A 13,061-nucleotide genomic window follows, 5' to 3' on the forward strand; every position below is an offset into this window, starting at 1 on the left:
TGTAGCGGCAGTCTGCGACGAAGGGAAGATGGACATGGGTATCAGTTGGTCTATAGTTTTGATTGATCTAGCTTGAATATGGCGTATGGAGGAGTTTGTTAAAGTTACAAAATATTGTTACGAAGTGCAGGAAACAGTTTTTGGAATGTTTCTATCTTAGTTTACGAGTGTGAAAGAAGAGTATTGTTATATGTTTCTATGGCCAACACGAATATGAAACATAATGATTCGGTACAACTCAAGAGCAACTCAACTTTCACACAGAATGTGAGTACAATCAATTTTGTGTTATTTATAATTAGTACACATACGAGTGGGTAAATCTATTGTATTATCTATAATCACGTAACTAGTCAATGTTTGGAAATAAAATTTAATAGACTCGTATAACATTAGCATACCTGAGGAGCATAATATATGAATTTCAAAATCAGATTTGTTCATGTTTTATTTACACGAACAGATTCTGTTATAAATAGTATTTATGAGCTACTATTCTAGTAAAATATTCCAACTGGAAGTGCTTCTTCGTTCTACCTAATTTACAAAGCTGCCTGATGGCAACGCTCCATCAGGAAGAATACGTTTCACTAAATGCGTTCTATCAATAGGTCTCATAGAAAATCTGCAAAAATATTCATTTGATCGTAAAGTGACCTTCACGTAACGGTAATAATGTAAACGATTATGAATCTTATTACCAATTGGTAACCGTTCGAAGCAGGTTCAAGTACACTACAGATGTCTTCAACACCTGAAAATAGTCAAATCTTAAAAAACTCTCCTGCACATTGGAAACATTCTTAACCACGAAATCACCAACAACACCGAACGTGTTTATAGTGAGGTCAATTATTCTGCCAGCGGTGAGTTTTGGCGGATAGAGAGATATAGCTTCCAGTAGGATGAAATTGTAGGCCTTCCTCGCTGGTAAATTATACCAATGAATGTTGTAGGAAGTTCCGCCGATTTGACTACACTAACAAAACATTAAAACGTTTAACAAAAGCACATATCTTAAGAAACAACAATGAAGCAACATCTCGAAATTGTTTTAAATGAACCTCATTTACGAAAACCGTGATATTTTAAATTTTTAATGTGTGATAAATAAACCTGCTGCTGGAGAATTATTCATTCATTCCTTTCATTTTATGAACGATACAGAATGAAATTGTGAATACTTTTTTTCAGAAACCGATTCTGGTGAATATGTAACGAGTACACCTAGTGTATGGATATTGTTGATAAATACCTGTTCGGATAGAAGTTCACCCACGTAACAATATATTAAAACATTGAATGTCATGGAGGTCAACAACATAAAGTACGTTGCCACCGCGATCATGTCGCTGTTCCTCCATTCCTAGGAACACGATAATATCAGTAAATAATATTATAGGTATAACATATAATTTTAATAATACGCTTATCGACAATTTTTTACCATTAAACAGTAGTATTCGAGCATACACATGATGAACGTTGACGCAGCGATCTCTATCAAGAATATCTCTGACAAAGCTTTATCAACGTTCTTAGAAAACCTAGAACATCCATTACAAAGAACATTATAGTACCTAATGATATAAGTAGCAACCAATACGAATGATATAACGGAAATCATATAAGTAAGTGAATAAATTTCATTAAATTCTGCAAGGTCAATTTCATATTCGATGCAACCCAGAAACATTGATACAAAATCCTCAAAGGGTTGCATGGAAGCTAAACACAGTACTAGAGGGATTGGTAAAGAGCTATGTTTAAATGGAAATGCTACCTGATGCGTGAACGTAATACCACTACCTTTTACGTCTCCAACAAATTACTATGCCGGTATAAATAAAGTTATCCACCAACTATGGCAAAAACTTGCTGCACTTCTGTCTAGTAAGCACAGAAGATCCTTTTCAATAATAAATCCGAAAATTGGAACAGAATTACGCACATCACGATAACCACATAAACTAGGATAACAGCTTGTGAACACCCTTGAAATTCCATATTTCATTTCGCGAATAACAACCACACAGTTTGCAGAATTTTAGCAAATATGAAACTTTTTCAGTTACTTTCTAAAGATTCCACAAGCATCTGATATCATTACGCTACAAAAGTCAGATTTCAACAAACAGTCGAAGCACCTTCAGACCACACCAAGTTACCTCAACACCTCGACGTGATCGTGAACGATGACCGTCATACGTTCCTGGAAACTGTTCTTCCCCGGTCTTTCCCCGATCAAGTTCTCCAACCGTAATATCTGGATCTGAATCTGTCCGCAGATATGCGTGACGAATGTCGCGGTCATACTGTACGCAGCTATCGTGGCGTTGAGCAGGATTATCGCTGCGACGGTCTGAAGAAAGAACACGATCTCGTAGGTAGGACTGGACTGGACGTCGAGGAACTCGAAACTGGGATAAGTAAGCGGTTTCAGGGTAACGTTGGATTGCTGCGTCGGCTTCGACGAGAACTGCATCAGCGTCTGATAGGACATGCCTCCGGAATAGAAGAAGACGATGCAGATGATGACCAGGCGTCTGCTGATGGCCGCTTGTTTCAGCATGATGGCACGGTGGTCCTGGTCCCCTATCGTTCTCCAATCGTTCTCCACGTGTTCGAAGCACTTTCCCAAGAGGCTTCTCTTCGCGCAGATGTAGCAGTATTGCACCGTGGAGAACAAGCAGAAAGCGATCGGACCCATGAGCTTCACTTTGGCCTCCATGTTTTTCTCCACGTAGCAGACATTGTAGATTGTCGGCACGATCAGGAAGAATAGAGTGAAGAAGCAAAGGAACAGCAGTATGATCGCGACAGCTCTCTCCAGACTGCTGACACGATGGTAAACTATGCCCCACAGCCCGAGCGGCTTCAGCAACCACTGGCAAATCTCCAACGTGTATTTCAGGTCATTCTCATGATTGTAGTCTCTCAGGTCGTTATTCCTTGGGTCGGATGTCTGGTCGTGCATGGTGACCATGTGAGCGCGCGTCGCCGACTGAGCGCGTCGCTAGTCGAAGCCGACATTGATATCGTCAGAACGCAAGCGCGCACAAAATCACATTGTATAAGTCGACGGCGAGGACTTGCGTATACTATTATGTTCAGGGAAGCGATCGAAGTTTTTTCAGGCTAATCGTGTGTTTGTCCTGCGAAGCGAGTCTCGAGGAGGGAGTCCAATAATAAGTAAATACGTTCCTTCGTCACAGGGGTTCGTAATTGCAGCGGCAGTCTGCGACGAAGGGAGAATGGAAATGGGTATCAGTTGGTGTATAGCTACGGTTCATCTAACTTGTTCTTATAAAGTGCAAGTGCCAGTTTCCCGGAATGTATTCTTTCTATTTTAGTTTACGAGTGTGAAAGAAGAAGGTAATTTTGAGAAAGTCGTGGAGAGAGTGTTATGTAGAAAGATTTTATTTTCTTCCGTCGAGATGTGGGTAATTGATATTGTTATATGTTTCTGTGACGATTGGTACAAAGATGAGACGTAATGATTCGGTACAACAGCAACACAACTTTCGCGCAGAATGTAAGTACAATCAATTGTGTGTTATTTATAATATATTAGTTGCTTTAAATATGCACATTATGTCATACATATGAGACAGGCACACCTATTGTATTATCTATGATCACGTAACTGGTTAATATTTAGAAATAAAATTTAATAAACTCGTACATCATACTTTACTATTAAGTACTAGTAAAACTTTGATACACTATTATACATGCATATGTGCATTGCATAACATTAGCATATCTTAGCATAATGTATGAATTTCAAAATAAGATTCGTTCAAGTTTTATTTACACGAACAGATTCTGTTATAAGTAGTATTTACGAGATACTATCCTATTAAAATATTCTAATTTGGAAATGTTTCTTCATTCTATGTAATTTAGAAACCTACTTGATGACAACGCTCCATCAGGATGAATGCGCCTCATTAAATGCGTTCTATCTATACGCCGCATGGAAAATCTGCAAAAATATTCATTCGATGGTAAAATAACATTCACGTAACGGTGATAAGGGAAACGATTATGAATCTTATTACCAATTGGTAACCGTTCGAAGTAGGTTCAAATACACTACAGATGTCTTCAACACCTGAAAATAGTCAAATCTTAAAAACTCTCCAGCACTTTGGGAACATTCTTAACCACGAAATCACCAACAACGCCGAACGTGTTTATGGTGAGGTCAATTAATTTGCCAGCGGTGAGTTTCGGCGGATAGTGAGATATGGCTTCCAACAGGACGAAATTGTAGGCTTTCTTCGCTGGTAAATTGTACCAATTAATGTTGTAGGAAACTCGACCGATTTGGCTGCACTAATGAAACATTAAAACGTTTAACAAAAATAGACATTCTAAGAAACAATAATAGTATGATCTGATGAACCTCTGAATTTTTAATATGCGATAAATAAACCTGCTATTAGAGAATTATTCTTTCATTCCTCTCATTTTACAAACGAGTCAGAATGAAATTGTTGATACTTTTTTTCAGAAACTGATTCTGGTGAATATGTAATGAGTGCATCTAATGTATGGATATTGTTGATAAATACCTGTTCGGATAGAAGATCACCCACGTAACAATATATTAAAACATTGAATGTGATGGATGTCAACAACATAAAATACGTTGCTACCGCGATCATGTCGCTGTTCCTCCATTCCTAGAAACAGAATAATATCAGTGAATAATATTATAGGAATAACACACGATTTTAATAATACGCTGATCTATAATCGTTTACCGTTAAACAGTAGAATTCGAGCATACACATGATGAATGTTGAAGCAACGACCTCTATCAAGAATATCTCCGACAAAGCTTTGTCAACGTTCTTAGAAAACCTAGAATATTCGTTACAAAAGGCATCATAGTATCCCATTATACAAGCAGCAACAAACATGTACGTTATAACAGAACAGGTACAAGTAAATGGTAAAGTTTCATGAAACTCTGCATTTTTAATTTAATATTCGATGCAACCCGGTAACCTTGATAGCAAACTCTGAAAGGGTTGCGTGCAACCCAACCACAATGCTAGAGGGGTCAGTAAAGGGCAACGTTGAAAGGGAAATACACGTCGCATGAACATAAAAGTTCCACTAACTTTCGTCACACACTGTATATCATGAACAACAGCCTTTAAAAATTGCAGCATTTAAGAAAACACGAAACTTTACCAGTTACCGTCAAAAGATCTCATAAGCCTCTCACATCACCCCGCTTCGAAAGCTTGATTTCAGCAAACAGTCGAAACACTTTCAAACCACACCAACAGGTTACCTCAGCACCTCGACGTGATCGTGAACGATGACCGTCATACGTTCGTGGAAGCTGCTCTTCGCCTGCTTTTCCTGGATCAAGTTCTCCAGTCGCAGTATCTGGATCTGAATCTGTCCGCAGATATGCGTGACGAAGGTCGCGGTCATACTGTACGCGGCTATCGTGGAGTTGAGCAGTATCACCGCTGCGGCGGCCTGAAGGGAGAACACGATCTCGTAGGTGGGACTGGACTGGACGTCGAGGAACTCGAAACTGGGATAGGTGAGCGGTTTCACGGTGATGTTGGATTTGTGCGTCAGCTGGAACGAGTACTGCATCAGCGTCTGGTAGAACATTCCTCCGGAATAGAAGAAGACGATGCAGATGACGATCAGGCGTCTGCTGATGCCGGCTTGCTTCAGCATGATGGCACGGTGGTCCTGTTCCCCCACCGTTCTCCAGTCCTTCTCCACGTGATGGATGCAGTGGCCCAGGAGGTTCCTCTTCGCGCACATGTAACAGTATTTCACCGTGGAGAAGACGCAGAAGGCGACCGGACCTATCAGCTTCACTTTGACCTGCACGTTCTTCTCCACGTAGAACATATTGTATAGCGTCGGCACGATCAGGAAGAGTAGCGTGGAGAAGCAGAGGAGCAGCAGCGCGAACGAGACAGCTCTCTCCAGGCTGCTGACGCGATGGTAAATTATGCCCCACAGCCCGAGCGGCTTCAGCAGCCACTGGCACATCTCCAGCGTGTATTTCAGGTCGTTCTCATGATTGTAGTCTTTCAGGTCGTTCTTCCTCGGGTCGGATGGCTGGTCGTACATGGTGACCATGTGGGTGCGCGTCGCCGACTGAGCGCGTCTCTAGTCGAAGTCGACATTGGTATCGTCAGAACGCAAGCGCGCACAAAATCACGTCGGATAGGTCGGCGGCGAGGATTTTCGTTTAGAATTATGTAGAGGGAAGCGATCGAATTTTTTTCTGCCGGATCGTGTGTTTGTCTTGGGGATCGAGCCTCGAAGGGGGCGACCAATAATAGACAGGTACGTTCGTTCGTTCCAGGGGATCGGGTTTGCTTCGGCAGTCCGGGACGAAGGGAAGATGGAAATGGGCATCAGTTGGTCTATAGCTACGAGTGATCTAGCTTGAATATGGCGTATGGAGGAGTGTTACAGTTACAAAATATTGTTACAAAGTGCAGGAAACAGTTTTTCGATTGTTTTTTGTCTTTTAGTTTACGTGTGCACGAAGAACGTAATCTTGATGTGCTGATGATTTGTTGACTATGAACATCGATTGGAAGAAAAATAAGGATGCAACTCAACTGTCATATAGAATGTAAGTACGATAAATGTGTGTTGTTTGTAATATATTAGACTAATGTGCAGATGTATTGTAGCCTTATAACTGGTTAATATTTATAAGCATTTAATAAACTTGTTACTATGCTTTGTTATTAAATAGTTGGAATGCTTTGAATGTTTGAATTTCAATTGTTTACAATGAATTGTGAAAACATTTTTATTAAAATTGTATTTAAACAAACAAGTTCTATTATAAATGGTATTTATGAGCAACTACTTCAATATAACATTTTCATTTGGAAATGCTTCTCCGTTCTACGTATATTACAAGCGTACCTGGCGGGATCGCTTCATTAGGATAAATACGTTTCACTAATTACGTCCGATGAATACGTCGCATAGATAATCTGCAAAAAATTCTATTAGGTTATTTTGACTTGACGTGCTGTAATAATCAAAACGGTCAGACATCTTCTTACCAAATGGTAACAGTTCGAAGCAGGTTGAAGTAAACTACAGATGTCTTCACCACCTGAAAGGAGCCAAGTTTTAAACACCCTCCTGCACACTGAGGAAATTCTTAACCATGAAATCACGTACGACGCCGAATGTGTTTATAGAGAGTTCAATTATTTTTCCAGCTGTGAGTTTTGGCGGGTAGAGGGATATGGCTTCCAGCAGGACGAAACTGTAGGCCTTCTTCGCTGGCAAACTGTACCAACAAATGTTGTAGGAAGCTTGACCGATTTGACTACACTGATAAAATATTAAAACATTTAACAAAAGCACGTATCCTAAGAAGCAATAATATAGTTTGACGAAGTGACACCTCGAAATTGTTTGAAATGAACCACATTTACGAAAACCGTAATAACATCAATGTTTATTACGCGATAGAAAAGCTTGCCATTCATTCATTCTTTTCAATTGAACTGATTCTGGTGAATATGTAATCAGCGGATCTAATGAATAGTTATTGCTGATAAATACCTGATCGGATAGCAGTTCACCCACGTAACAATATATTAGTACATTGAAAGTGAAGGAGATCAACAACATAAAATACGTGACTGTCGCGATCGTGTCGCTGTTCCTCCATTCCTAGAAACACCATGAAACGATCGAATCATGTCAGCTGCACCATACGAGATTCTGACAATGTGCTCATCGACAATCTTTTACCATTAGACAGTAGTATTCGAGCAAACACATGGCAAACGTTGATGACATGAGCTCTGTCAAGCATATCTCCCGGAAGGCTTCGTCGACATTCTTAGAAAACCTGGAATACCCATAACAAAGGACATTATAGTACCCAATTCTATAAGTAACAACAAACACATATGTTCATGAAAATGTTACAAACAACCGGCAGAGTTCCATTACATTCTGCATCATTAATTTGATATTCGATGCAACCCGGAAACCTGAAAGTCCATCATTGCGTGCAACAGAACCGCAATACTAGAGGGGTCAGAAAACAATGATTACAAAGAACTACTACACGTTGCGTAGAAGTAGAAGTTCTACCAACTTTTACGATGCCAAACTATATTCCTATAAGCGAAGACGAGCAGAAACTCGCAGTAATTCCACATAATAACCACAAAAGCTTCCGTTCAATAACGAATCCGAAAATGGCGGACATAATTACGCACGTCACGGTAATCGTAGCATTAAGAATAACAACTACTTTGCACCCTCGCAATTACAAATTTCATTTCCCAAATTGCAACCACAGAATTCCCAAACATTCTCATTTACTCCCTCAGGTTCACGAGCCTCTAATAACATTCCGTATGAAAAGCTTCATGTCAACTAAAACTCGAGCACTTTGAAGCCATCCGGAAATAGCGGACATAATAACGCACATCACGGTAATCATAGCATTAAGAATAACAACTACTTTGCACCCTCGCAATTACAAATTTCATTTCCCAAATTGCAACCACAGAATTCCCGAACATTCTCATTTACTCCCTCAGGTTCACGAGCCTCTAATAACATTCCGCACCGAAAGCTTCATGTCGACTGAAACTAGAGCACTTCGAAACCACCGTAACACGTTACCTCAGCACCTGGACGTGGTCCCTAACGATGACCGTCATGCGTTCCTGGAAACTGTTCCACCCCTGCCTTTCACCGATCAATCTCTCCAATCGCAATATCTGTATCTGGATCTGTCCGCATATGTGCGTGACGAAGGTCGCGGCCAGACTGTACGCAGCGATCGTGGCGGTGAACATGATCATCGCCCCGAACGCCTGAAGGCAAAACACGATCTCGTAGGTGGGGCTGTTCTGAACGTCGAGGAACTCGAAGCTGGGATAAGGGAGCGGTTTCACGGTGACGTTCGGTTTGCGCGTCAGCTTCGACGAGAACTGCATCAGCGTCTGATAGGACATGCCTCCGGAGTAGAAGAAGACCATGCACACGATGATCAGGTGTCTGCTGATGCCCGCCTGCTTCAGCATGATGGCTCGGTGGTCCTGCTCGTCCACCGTTCTCCAATCCTTCTCCACGTGCTCGATGCACCGGCCCAAGAGCTTCCGGTTCGCGCCGATGTAGCAGTACTTCACCGTGGAGAACATGCAGACGCCGATCGGGCCGATCAGCTTCACTTTAGTCTGTATGTTCTTCTCTATGAAAAAGATGTTGTACAGTGACGGCACGATCATGAAGAGGAGACCGAAAAGGCAGAGCAACGCCAGCAACACCGAGACAACTCTCTCCGCGTTGCTGACGCGGTGGTAGATCAGAGTCCACACGCCGAGCGGCTTCAACACCCATTGGCACATCTCCAACGTGTACTTCAGGTCGTTCTCATGATCGATGTTTTTCAGGCAGCTCGTCTCTGCGTCCGGTGTTCGGTCGTACATGGTGACCATACGGATGCGCGCCGCCGACTGGGCGGATCGCTCTTCGGAGACATCGTCGTCAGAACGCGAACGCGTACTCGGTTGCACTGGATAAGTCGTCGTCGAGGGTTCGCGTCTAGAATCCAGTGTAGGGGGAATTTTTTCTGGCGAATCCTGCGTTTATTCTGTAAATCGAGTTGCAAAGGGGGAGATGAATAATAGATTGGCACGTTCTTCGTTCCGGGGGTTGATTTGTTTGCGTTGGCAGTCCGGCATGGAGGAAGGATGGGAACGTGTGTCGGTTGGTCTATAGATACGGTTAATCAACTTTGACTATGGGGTCTGCGGAGCCTAAAATGTTGAGTTATCGTTATTGAGGGCGGGACAGTTGTTTCAGTTGTTTTCTACTGTGGTTTACTTGTGCTGGAGGGAAGTAAAGATAAAAATGGAAGAATGTAATGTGGAAGGTTTTATTTTTTTTCATTGAGATATGTGTAATTGGTGTTGCTGTTTTTTACCATCACCAGCAATACGAAGATGAGAAAATAACGACCTGATACAAGTTAGCAATAATTCAACGGTGTCAGGATGTAAGTACGATCAATGGTGTGTTGTTTGTAGTATACTAGATACATTAGATATGCAAATGATTTCACGCGTCCGAGACAAGCACAATTATTGTATTATCCATACAAAACTGGTGAATATTAAGAACTGAAATTTGATGAACTCGTATACTATTATTTATTATTAAGTACTAGAAACACCTAGATACATTATATATACATGCATAGATGCACTGAACAACATTAGGACACCTTAGAAAAATAATGTATAAATTTCAAGATAAGTTTTCTTAAAATTTTATTTCAACAAATGGTATTTATCAACTACTATACTCTTGTAAAATACTCTAATTTGGAATTGTTCCTTCAACCTAATTTACAAACCCTGGTGGGAACGCCTTCTCAGGATGAATACGTTTCACTAAATGTTCTATGAATACGTCGCAGCGGAAATCTACGAAAACGTTCATTTGGTGATTTTATTTAGTGTACTGTAATAATTAAAAAGAAATGGACATCTTATTACCAATCGGTAACCGCCCGAAGCAGATTGAAGTAAACTACAGATGTCTTCACCACCTGGAAGGAATAAATTCTTAAAAACTCAGCTGCACATTGGAAAGATTGTTAACCCTGAAATCACCTACAACACCGAACGTGTTTATAGTGAGGTTAATTATTTTGCCAGCGGTGAGTTTAGGAGGGTAGAGGGATATGGCCTCCAGTAGGACGAAACTGTTAGCCTTCCTGGCTGGTAAATTGTACCACTGTACGTTGTAGGAAGCTCCACCCACTTGACTGCACTAATAAAATTTGAGAAAGTTGATAAGGAACACAAATAATATAGTCTTATGAGGCAACATCTCGCAATTGTTTTAATTGCCCTGATTCACGCGAATGGTTTTATTTTGAATTATTATTACTTGATTGAAAACTCCAACGTTGTGTAATTAATCACTGATTCTTTTCATTTTACAGACAATGTAGAGCGAAATTGTTGACATTTCCTTTGAGGAACTGAATTTAGAAACTATGTCATGGTTGCATATTGATAAATACCTGATCGGTTAGAAGTTGACCTGCGTAACAATATATTAATACATTGAATGTGAAGGATGTCAACAGCATGAAATACGTGGCTGCCGCGATCATGTCACTATTCCTCCATTCCTGAAACACGGTACAAACAATGAGTGTAAAGAGTATTATGTATAATTTTGACAATGTGCTGATCGAGAATATTTTACCAACAGACAGTAGTACTCAGCACAACACATAACAAGTGTTGACGCAACGATTTCTGTCAAGCATATTTCGCACAAAGCTTCGTCAACGTTCTTAGAAAACCTAGAACATCCATTACAAAAAATATTATAGTACCTAATTATATAAGTAGCAACGAATATGAATGATACAACAGAAATCATATAAGTCAATGAATAAATTTCATTAAATTCTGCAAGGTTAATTTCATATTCGATGCAACCCTGAAACTTCGATACGAAATCCTCAAAGGGTTGCGTGGAAGCTAAACACAGTACTACAGGGACTGGTAAAGAGCTATGTTTAAAGGGAACTGCTACGTGATGCATGAACGTACAATAGTTCCACTACTTTTACGTCGCCTACAAATTACTATGCTGGTATAAATAAAGTTATCCACCAACTATGACAAAAACTTGCTGCACTTCTATCTAGTAAGCACAGAAGACCCTTTTCAATAATAAATCCGAAAATTGGAACAGAATTACGCACATCACGATAACCACATAAACTAGGATAACAGCTTATGAACACCCTTGAAATTCCATATTTCATTTCGCGAGTAACAACCACACAGTTTGCAGAATTTTAGCAAATAGGAAACTTTTTCAGTTACTTTCTAAAGATTCCACAAGCATCTGATATCATTACGCTACAAAAGCTAGATTTCAGCAAACAGTCGAAGCACTTTCAGACCACACCAAGTTACCTCAACACCTCGACGTGATCGTTAACGATGACCGTCATACGTTCCTGGAAACTCTTCTTCCCCGGTCTTTCCCCGATCAAGTTCTCCAACCGTGATATCTGGATCTGAATCTGTCCGCAGATATGCGTGACGAAGGTCGCAGTCATACTGTACGCAGCTATCGTGGCGTTGAGCACGATCAACGCTGCGACGGTCTGAAGAAAGAACACGATCTCGTAGGTAGGACTGGACTGGACGTCGAGGAACTCGAAGGCAGGGTAAGAGAGCGGTCGCACGGTAACGTTGGATTGCTGCGTGAGCTTCGAGGAGAACTGCATCAGCGTCTGATAGGACATGCCTCCGGAATAGAAGAAGACGATGCAGATGATGATCAGGCGTCTGCTGATGCCCGCTTGCTTCAGCATGATGGCACGGTGGTCCTTGTCCCCCACCGTTCTCCAATCCCTCTCCACGTGTTCGATGCACCGGCCCAAGGGATTTCTCTTCGCACAGATGTAACAGTATTTCACCGTGGAGAACACGCAGAAACCGATTGGACCCAAGAGCTTCACTTTGACCTCCACGTTTTCCTCCACATAGCAGACATTGTAGATTGTCGGCACAATCAGGAAGAATAGAGTGAAGAAGCAGAGGAACAGCACTATCATCGAGACAGCTCTCTCCAAATTGCTGACGCGATGGTAGATCAGCGTCCACACGCCGAGCGGCTTCAGCAGCCATTGGCACATCTCCAGCGTGTATTTCAGATCGTCCTCATGATTGTAGTTTCTCGGGTAGCTCCTCTTCACGCTGGATGTTCGATCGTACATGGTGACCATATAGGCGCGCGTCGCAGACTGAACGCGCCGTTGTTCGAAGCTGGCATTGGTATCGTCAGAACGCAAGCGCGCACAAAGTAACATTGGATAGGTCGACTGCAACGGTTTGCGTCTGGCGTCGTGTAGAGGGAAGCGATCGAACTTTTTCTGGCGAATCGCGTGTTTATGCTATAAATCGGATTGCCAAGGGGGAGGTCAATAATAGATAAGTACGTTCGTTCTTTCCAGAGGCTCGAGTTTGCGTCGG

At 41.4% G+C, this 13,061-nt stretch overlaps 4 protein-coding genes and 2 long non-coding RNA genes across 14 annotated transcripts; 2 read left to right on the forward strand and 4 right to left on the reverse strand.

Annotated features, from left to right (window-relative positions):
* Positions 1-131: 131 nt before the first annotated feature.
* On the forward strand, positions 132-1,965 carry LOC143174642 (uncharacterized). Its single transcript, XR_012998857.1, has 3 exons — positions 132-267; positions 1,195-1,327; positions 1,458-1,965. It is a non-coding gene; the product is annotated as an uncharacterized LOC143174642 (long non-coding RNA).
* Positions 261-3,529, reverse strand: LOC116427863 (odorant receptor 43a-like). 3 transcript variants are annotated; one of them, XM_031978675.2, is made up of 6 exons: positions 2,169-3,529; positions 1,448-1,547; positions 1,256-1,366; positions 834-979; positions 702-754; positions 261-625 (listed from the first exon to the last, which is right to left on the reverse strand). In XM_031978675.2, exons 1-5 carry the CDS (start codon positions 2,984-2,986, stop codon positions 748-750), a joined length of 1,182 nt encoding a protein of 393 aa, XP_031834535.2. In that variant the 5' UTR covers positions 2,987-3,529; the 3' UTR covers positions 261-625; positions 702-747. The 3 variants fall into 3 exon arrangements, with proteins under 3 accessions (XP_031834535.2, XP_031834534.2, XP_031834533.2); XM_031978674.2 differs by having other exon boundaries at positions 824-979; XM_031978673.2 differs by having other exon boundaries at positions 702-979.
* Positions 3,530-3,531: 2 nt separating this feature from the next.
* LOC116428006 (odorant receptor 13a-like) lies at positions 3,532-6,135 on the reverse strand. 4 transcript variants are annotated; one of them, XM_031979024.2, is made up of 6 exons: positions 5,312-6,135; positions 4,773-4,872; positions 4,581-4,691; positions 4,186-4,341; positions 4,065-4,117; positions 3,532-3,988 (listed from the first exon to the last, which is right to left on the reverse strand). In XM_031979024.2, coding segments are annotated over exons 1-6 (1,239 nt in total). In that variant the 5' UTR covers positions 6,130-6,135; the 3' UTR covers positions 3,532-3,987. The 4 variants fall into 4 exon arrangements, 3 of the variants coding, with proteins under 3 accessions (XP_031834884.2, XP_076224783.1, XP_076224785.1); XM_076368668.1 differs by having other exon boundaries at positions 4,182-4,341; XR_012998845.1 differs by lacking the exon at positions 3,532-3,988 and having other exon boundaries at positions 4,186-4,336.
* Positions 6,136-6,823: 688 nt separating this feature from the next.
* LOC116428005 (odorant receptor 13a-like) lies at positions 6,824-9,692 on the reverse strand. Its single transcript, XM_031979023.2, has 6 exons — positions 8,671-9,692; positions 7,783-7,882; positions 7,591-7,701; positions 7,201-7,356; positions 7,080-7,132; positions 6,824-7,007 (listed from the first exon to the last, which is right to left on the reverse strand). Coding segments are annotated over exons 1-6 (1,239 nt in total). The 5' UTR covers positions 9,489-9,692; the 3' UTR covers positions 6,824-7,006.
* A 215-nt stretch (positions 9,693-9,907) lies between these two features.
* Positions 9,908-11,706, forward strand: LOC143174645 (uncharacterized). 2 transcript variants are annotated; one of them, XR_012998860.1, is made up of 3 exons: positions 9,908-10,048; positions 11,003-11,204; positions 11,278-11,706. It is a non-coding gene; the product is annotated as an uncharacterized LOC143174645 (long non-coding RNA). The 2 variants fall into 2 exon arrangements; XR_012998861.1 differs by lacking the exon at positions 9,908-10,048 and adding an exon at positions 10,690-10,793.
* Positions 10,306-13,026, reverse strand: LOC116428004 (odorant receptor 13a-like). Of its 3 annotated transcripts, none has more exons than XM_031979022.2 (6): positions 11,997-13,026; positions 11,272-11,371; positions 11,084-11,194; positions 10,672-10,827; positions 10,551-10,603; positions 10,306-10,478 (listed from the first exon to the last, which is right to left on the reverse strand). In XM_031979022.2, coding segments are annotated over exons 1-6 (1,323 nt in total). In that variant the 5' UTR covers positions 12,899-13,026; the 3' UTR covers positions 10,306-10,477. The 3 variants fall into 3 exon arrangements, with proteins under 3 accessions (XP_031834882.2, XP_076224773.1, XP_076224772.1); XM_076368658.1 differs by having other exon boundaries at positions 10,551-10,619; positions 10,668-10,827; XM_076368657.1 differs by having other exon boundaries at positions 10,306-10,603.
* Positions 13,027-13,061: the final 35 nt, after the last annotated feature.

The sequence above is a fragment of the Nomia melanderi genome, chromosome 6 (assembly GCF_051020985.1).
Source record: "Nomia melanderi isolate GNS246 chromosome 6, iyNomMela1, whole genome shotgun sequence".
NCBI lineage: Eukaryota > Metazoa > Arthropoda > Insecta > Hymenoptera > Halictidae > Nomia > Nomia melanderi.

Bases quoted from the DNA above. Each gene is read 5' to 3' on its own strand.
- LOC116427863 (XM_031978673.2), bottom strand. From the start codon at position 2,986: ATGGTCACCATGCACGACCAGACATCCGACCCAAGGAATAACGACCTG. The intron at 1,367-1,447 runs GTAAAAAATTGT...TCGTGTTCCTAG, and splicing joins TCGAATACTACTGTTTAATG to GAATGGAGGAACAGCGACAT. The intron at 980-1,255 runs GTATTTATCAAC...ATGTTTTGTTAG, and splicing joins GTGAACTTCTATCCGAACAG to TGTAGTCAAATCGGCGGAAC.
- LOC116428006 (XM_076368668.1), bottom strand. From the start codon at position 6,129: ATGGTCACCATGTACGACCAGCCATCCGACCCGAGGAAGAACGACCTG. The intron at 4,692-4,772 runs GTAAACGATTAT...TTCTGTTTCTAG, and splicing joins TCGAATTCTACTGTTTAACG to GAATGGAGGAACAGCGACAT. The intron at 4,118-4,181 runs GTGATTTCGTGG...GACTATTTTCAG, and splicing joins AAACACGTTCGGCGTTGTTG to GTGTTGAAGACATCTGTAGT.
- LOC116428004 (XM_076368657.1), bottom strand. From the start codon at position 12,898: ATGTTACTTTGTGCGCGCTTGCGTTCTGACGATACCAATGCCAGCTTC. The intron at 11,372-11,996 runs GTAACTTGGTGT...TGGATGTTCTAG, and splicing joins GATCACGTCGAGGTGTTGAG to GTTTTCTAAGAACGTTGACG. The intron at 10,604-10,671 runs GTAGGTGATTTC...TATTCCTTCCAG, and splicing joins CTATAAACACGTTCGGTGTT to GTGGTGAAGACATCTGTAGT.
- LOC116428005 (XM_031979023.2), bottom strand. From the start codon at position 9,488: ATGGTCACCATGTACGACCGAACACCGGACGCAGAGACGAGCTGCCTG. The intron at 7,357-7,590 runs GTATTTATCAGC...ATATTTTATCAG, and splicing joins GTGAACTGCTATCCGATCAG to TGTAGTCAAATCGGTCAAGC. The intron at 7,133-7,200 runs GTACGTGATTTC...GGCTCCTTTCAG, and splicing joins CTATAAACACATTCGGCGTC to GTGGTGAAGACATCTGTAGT.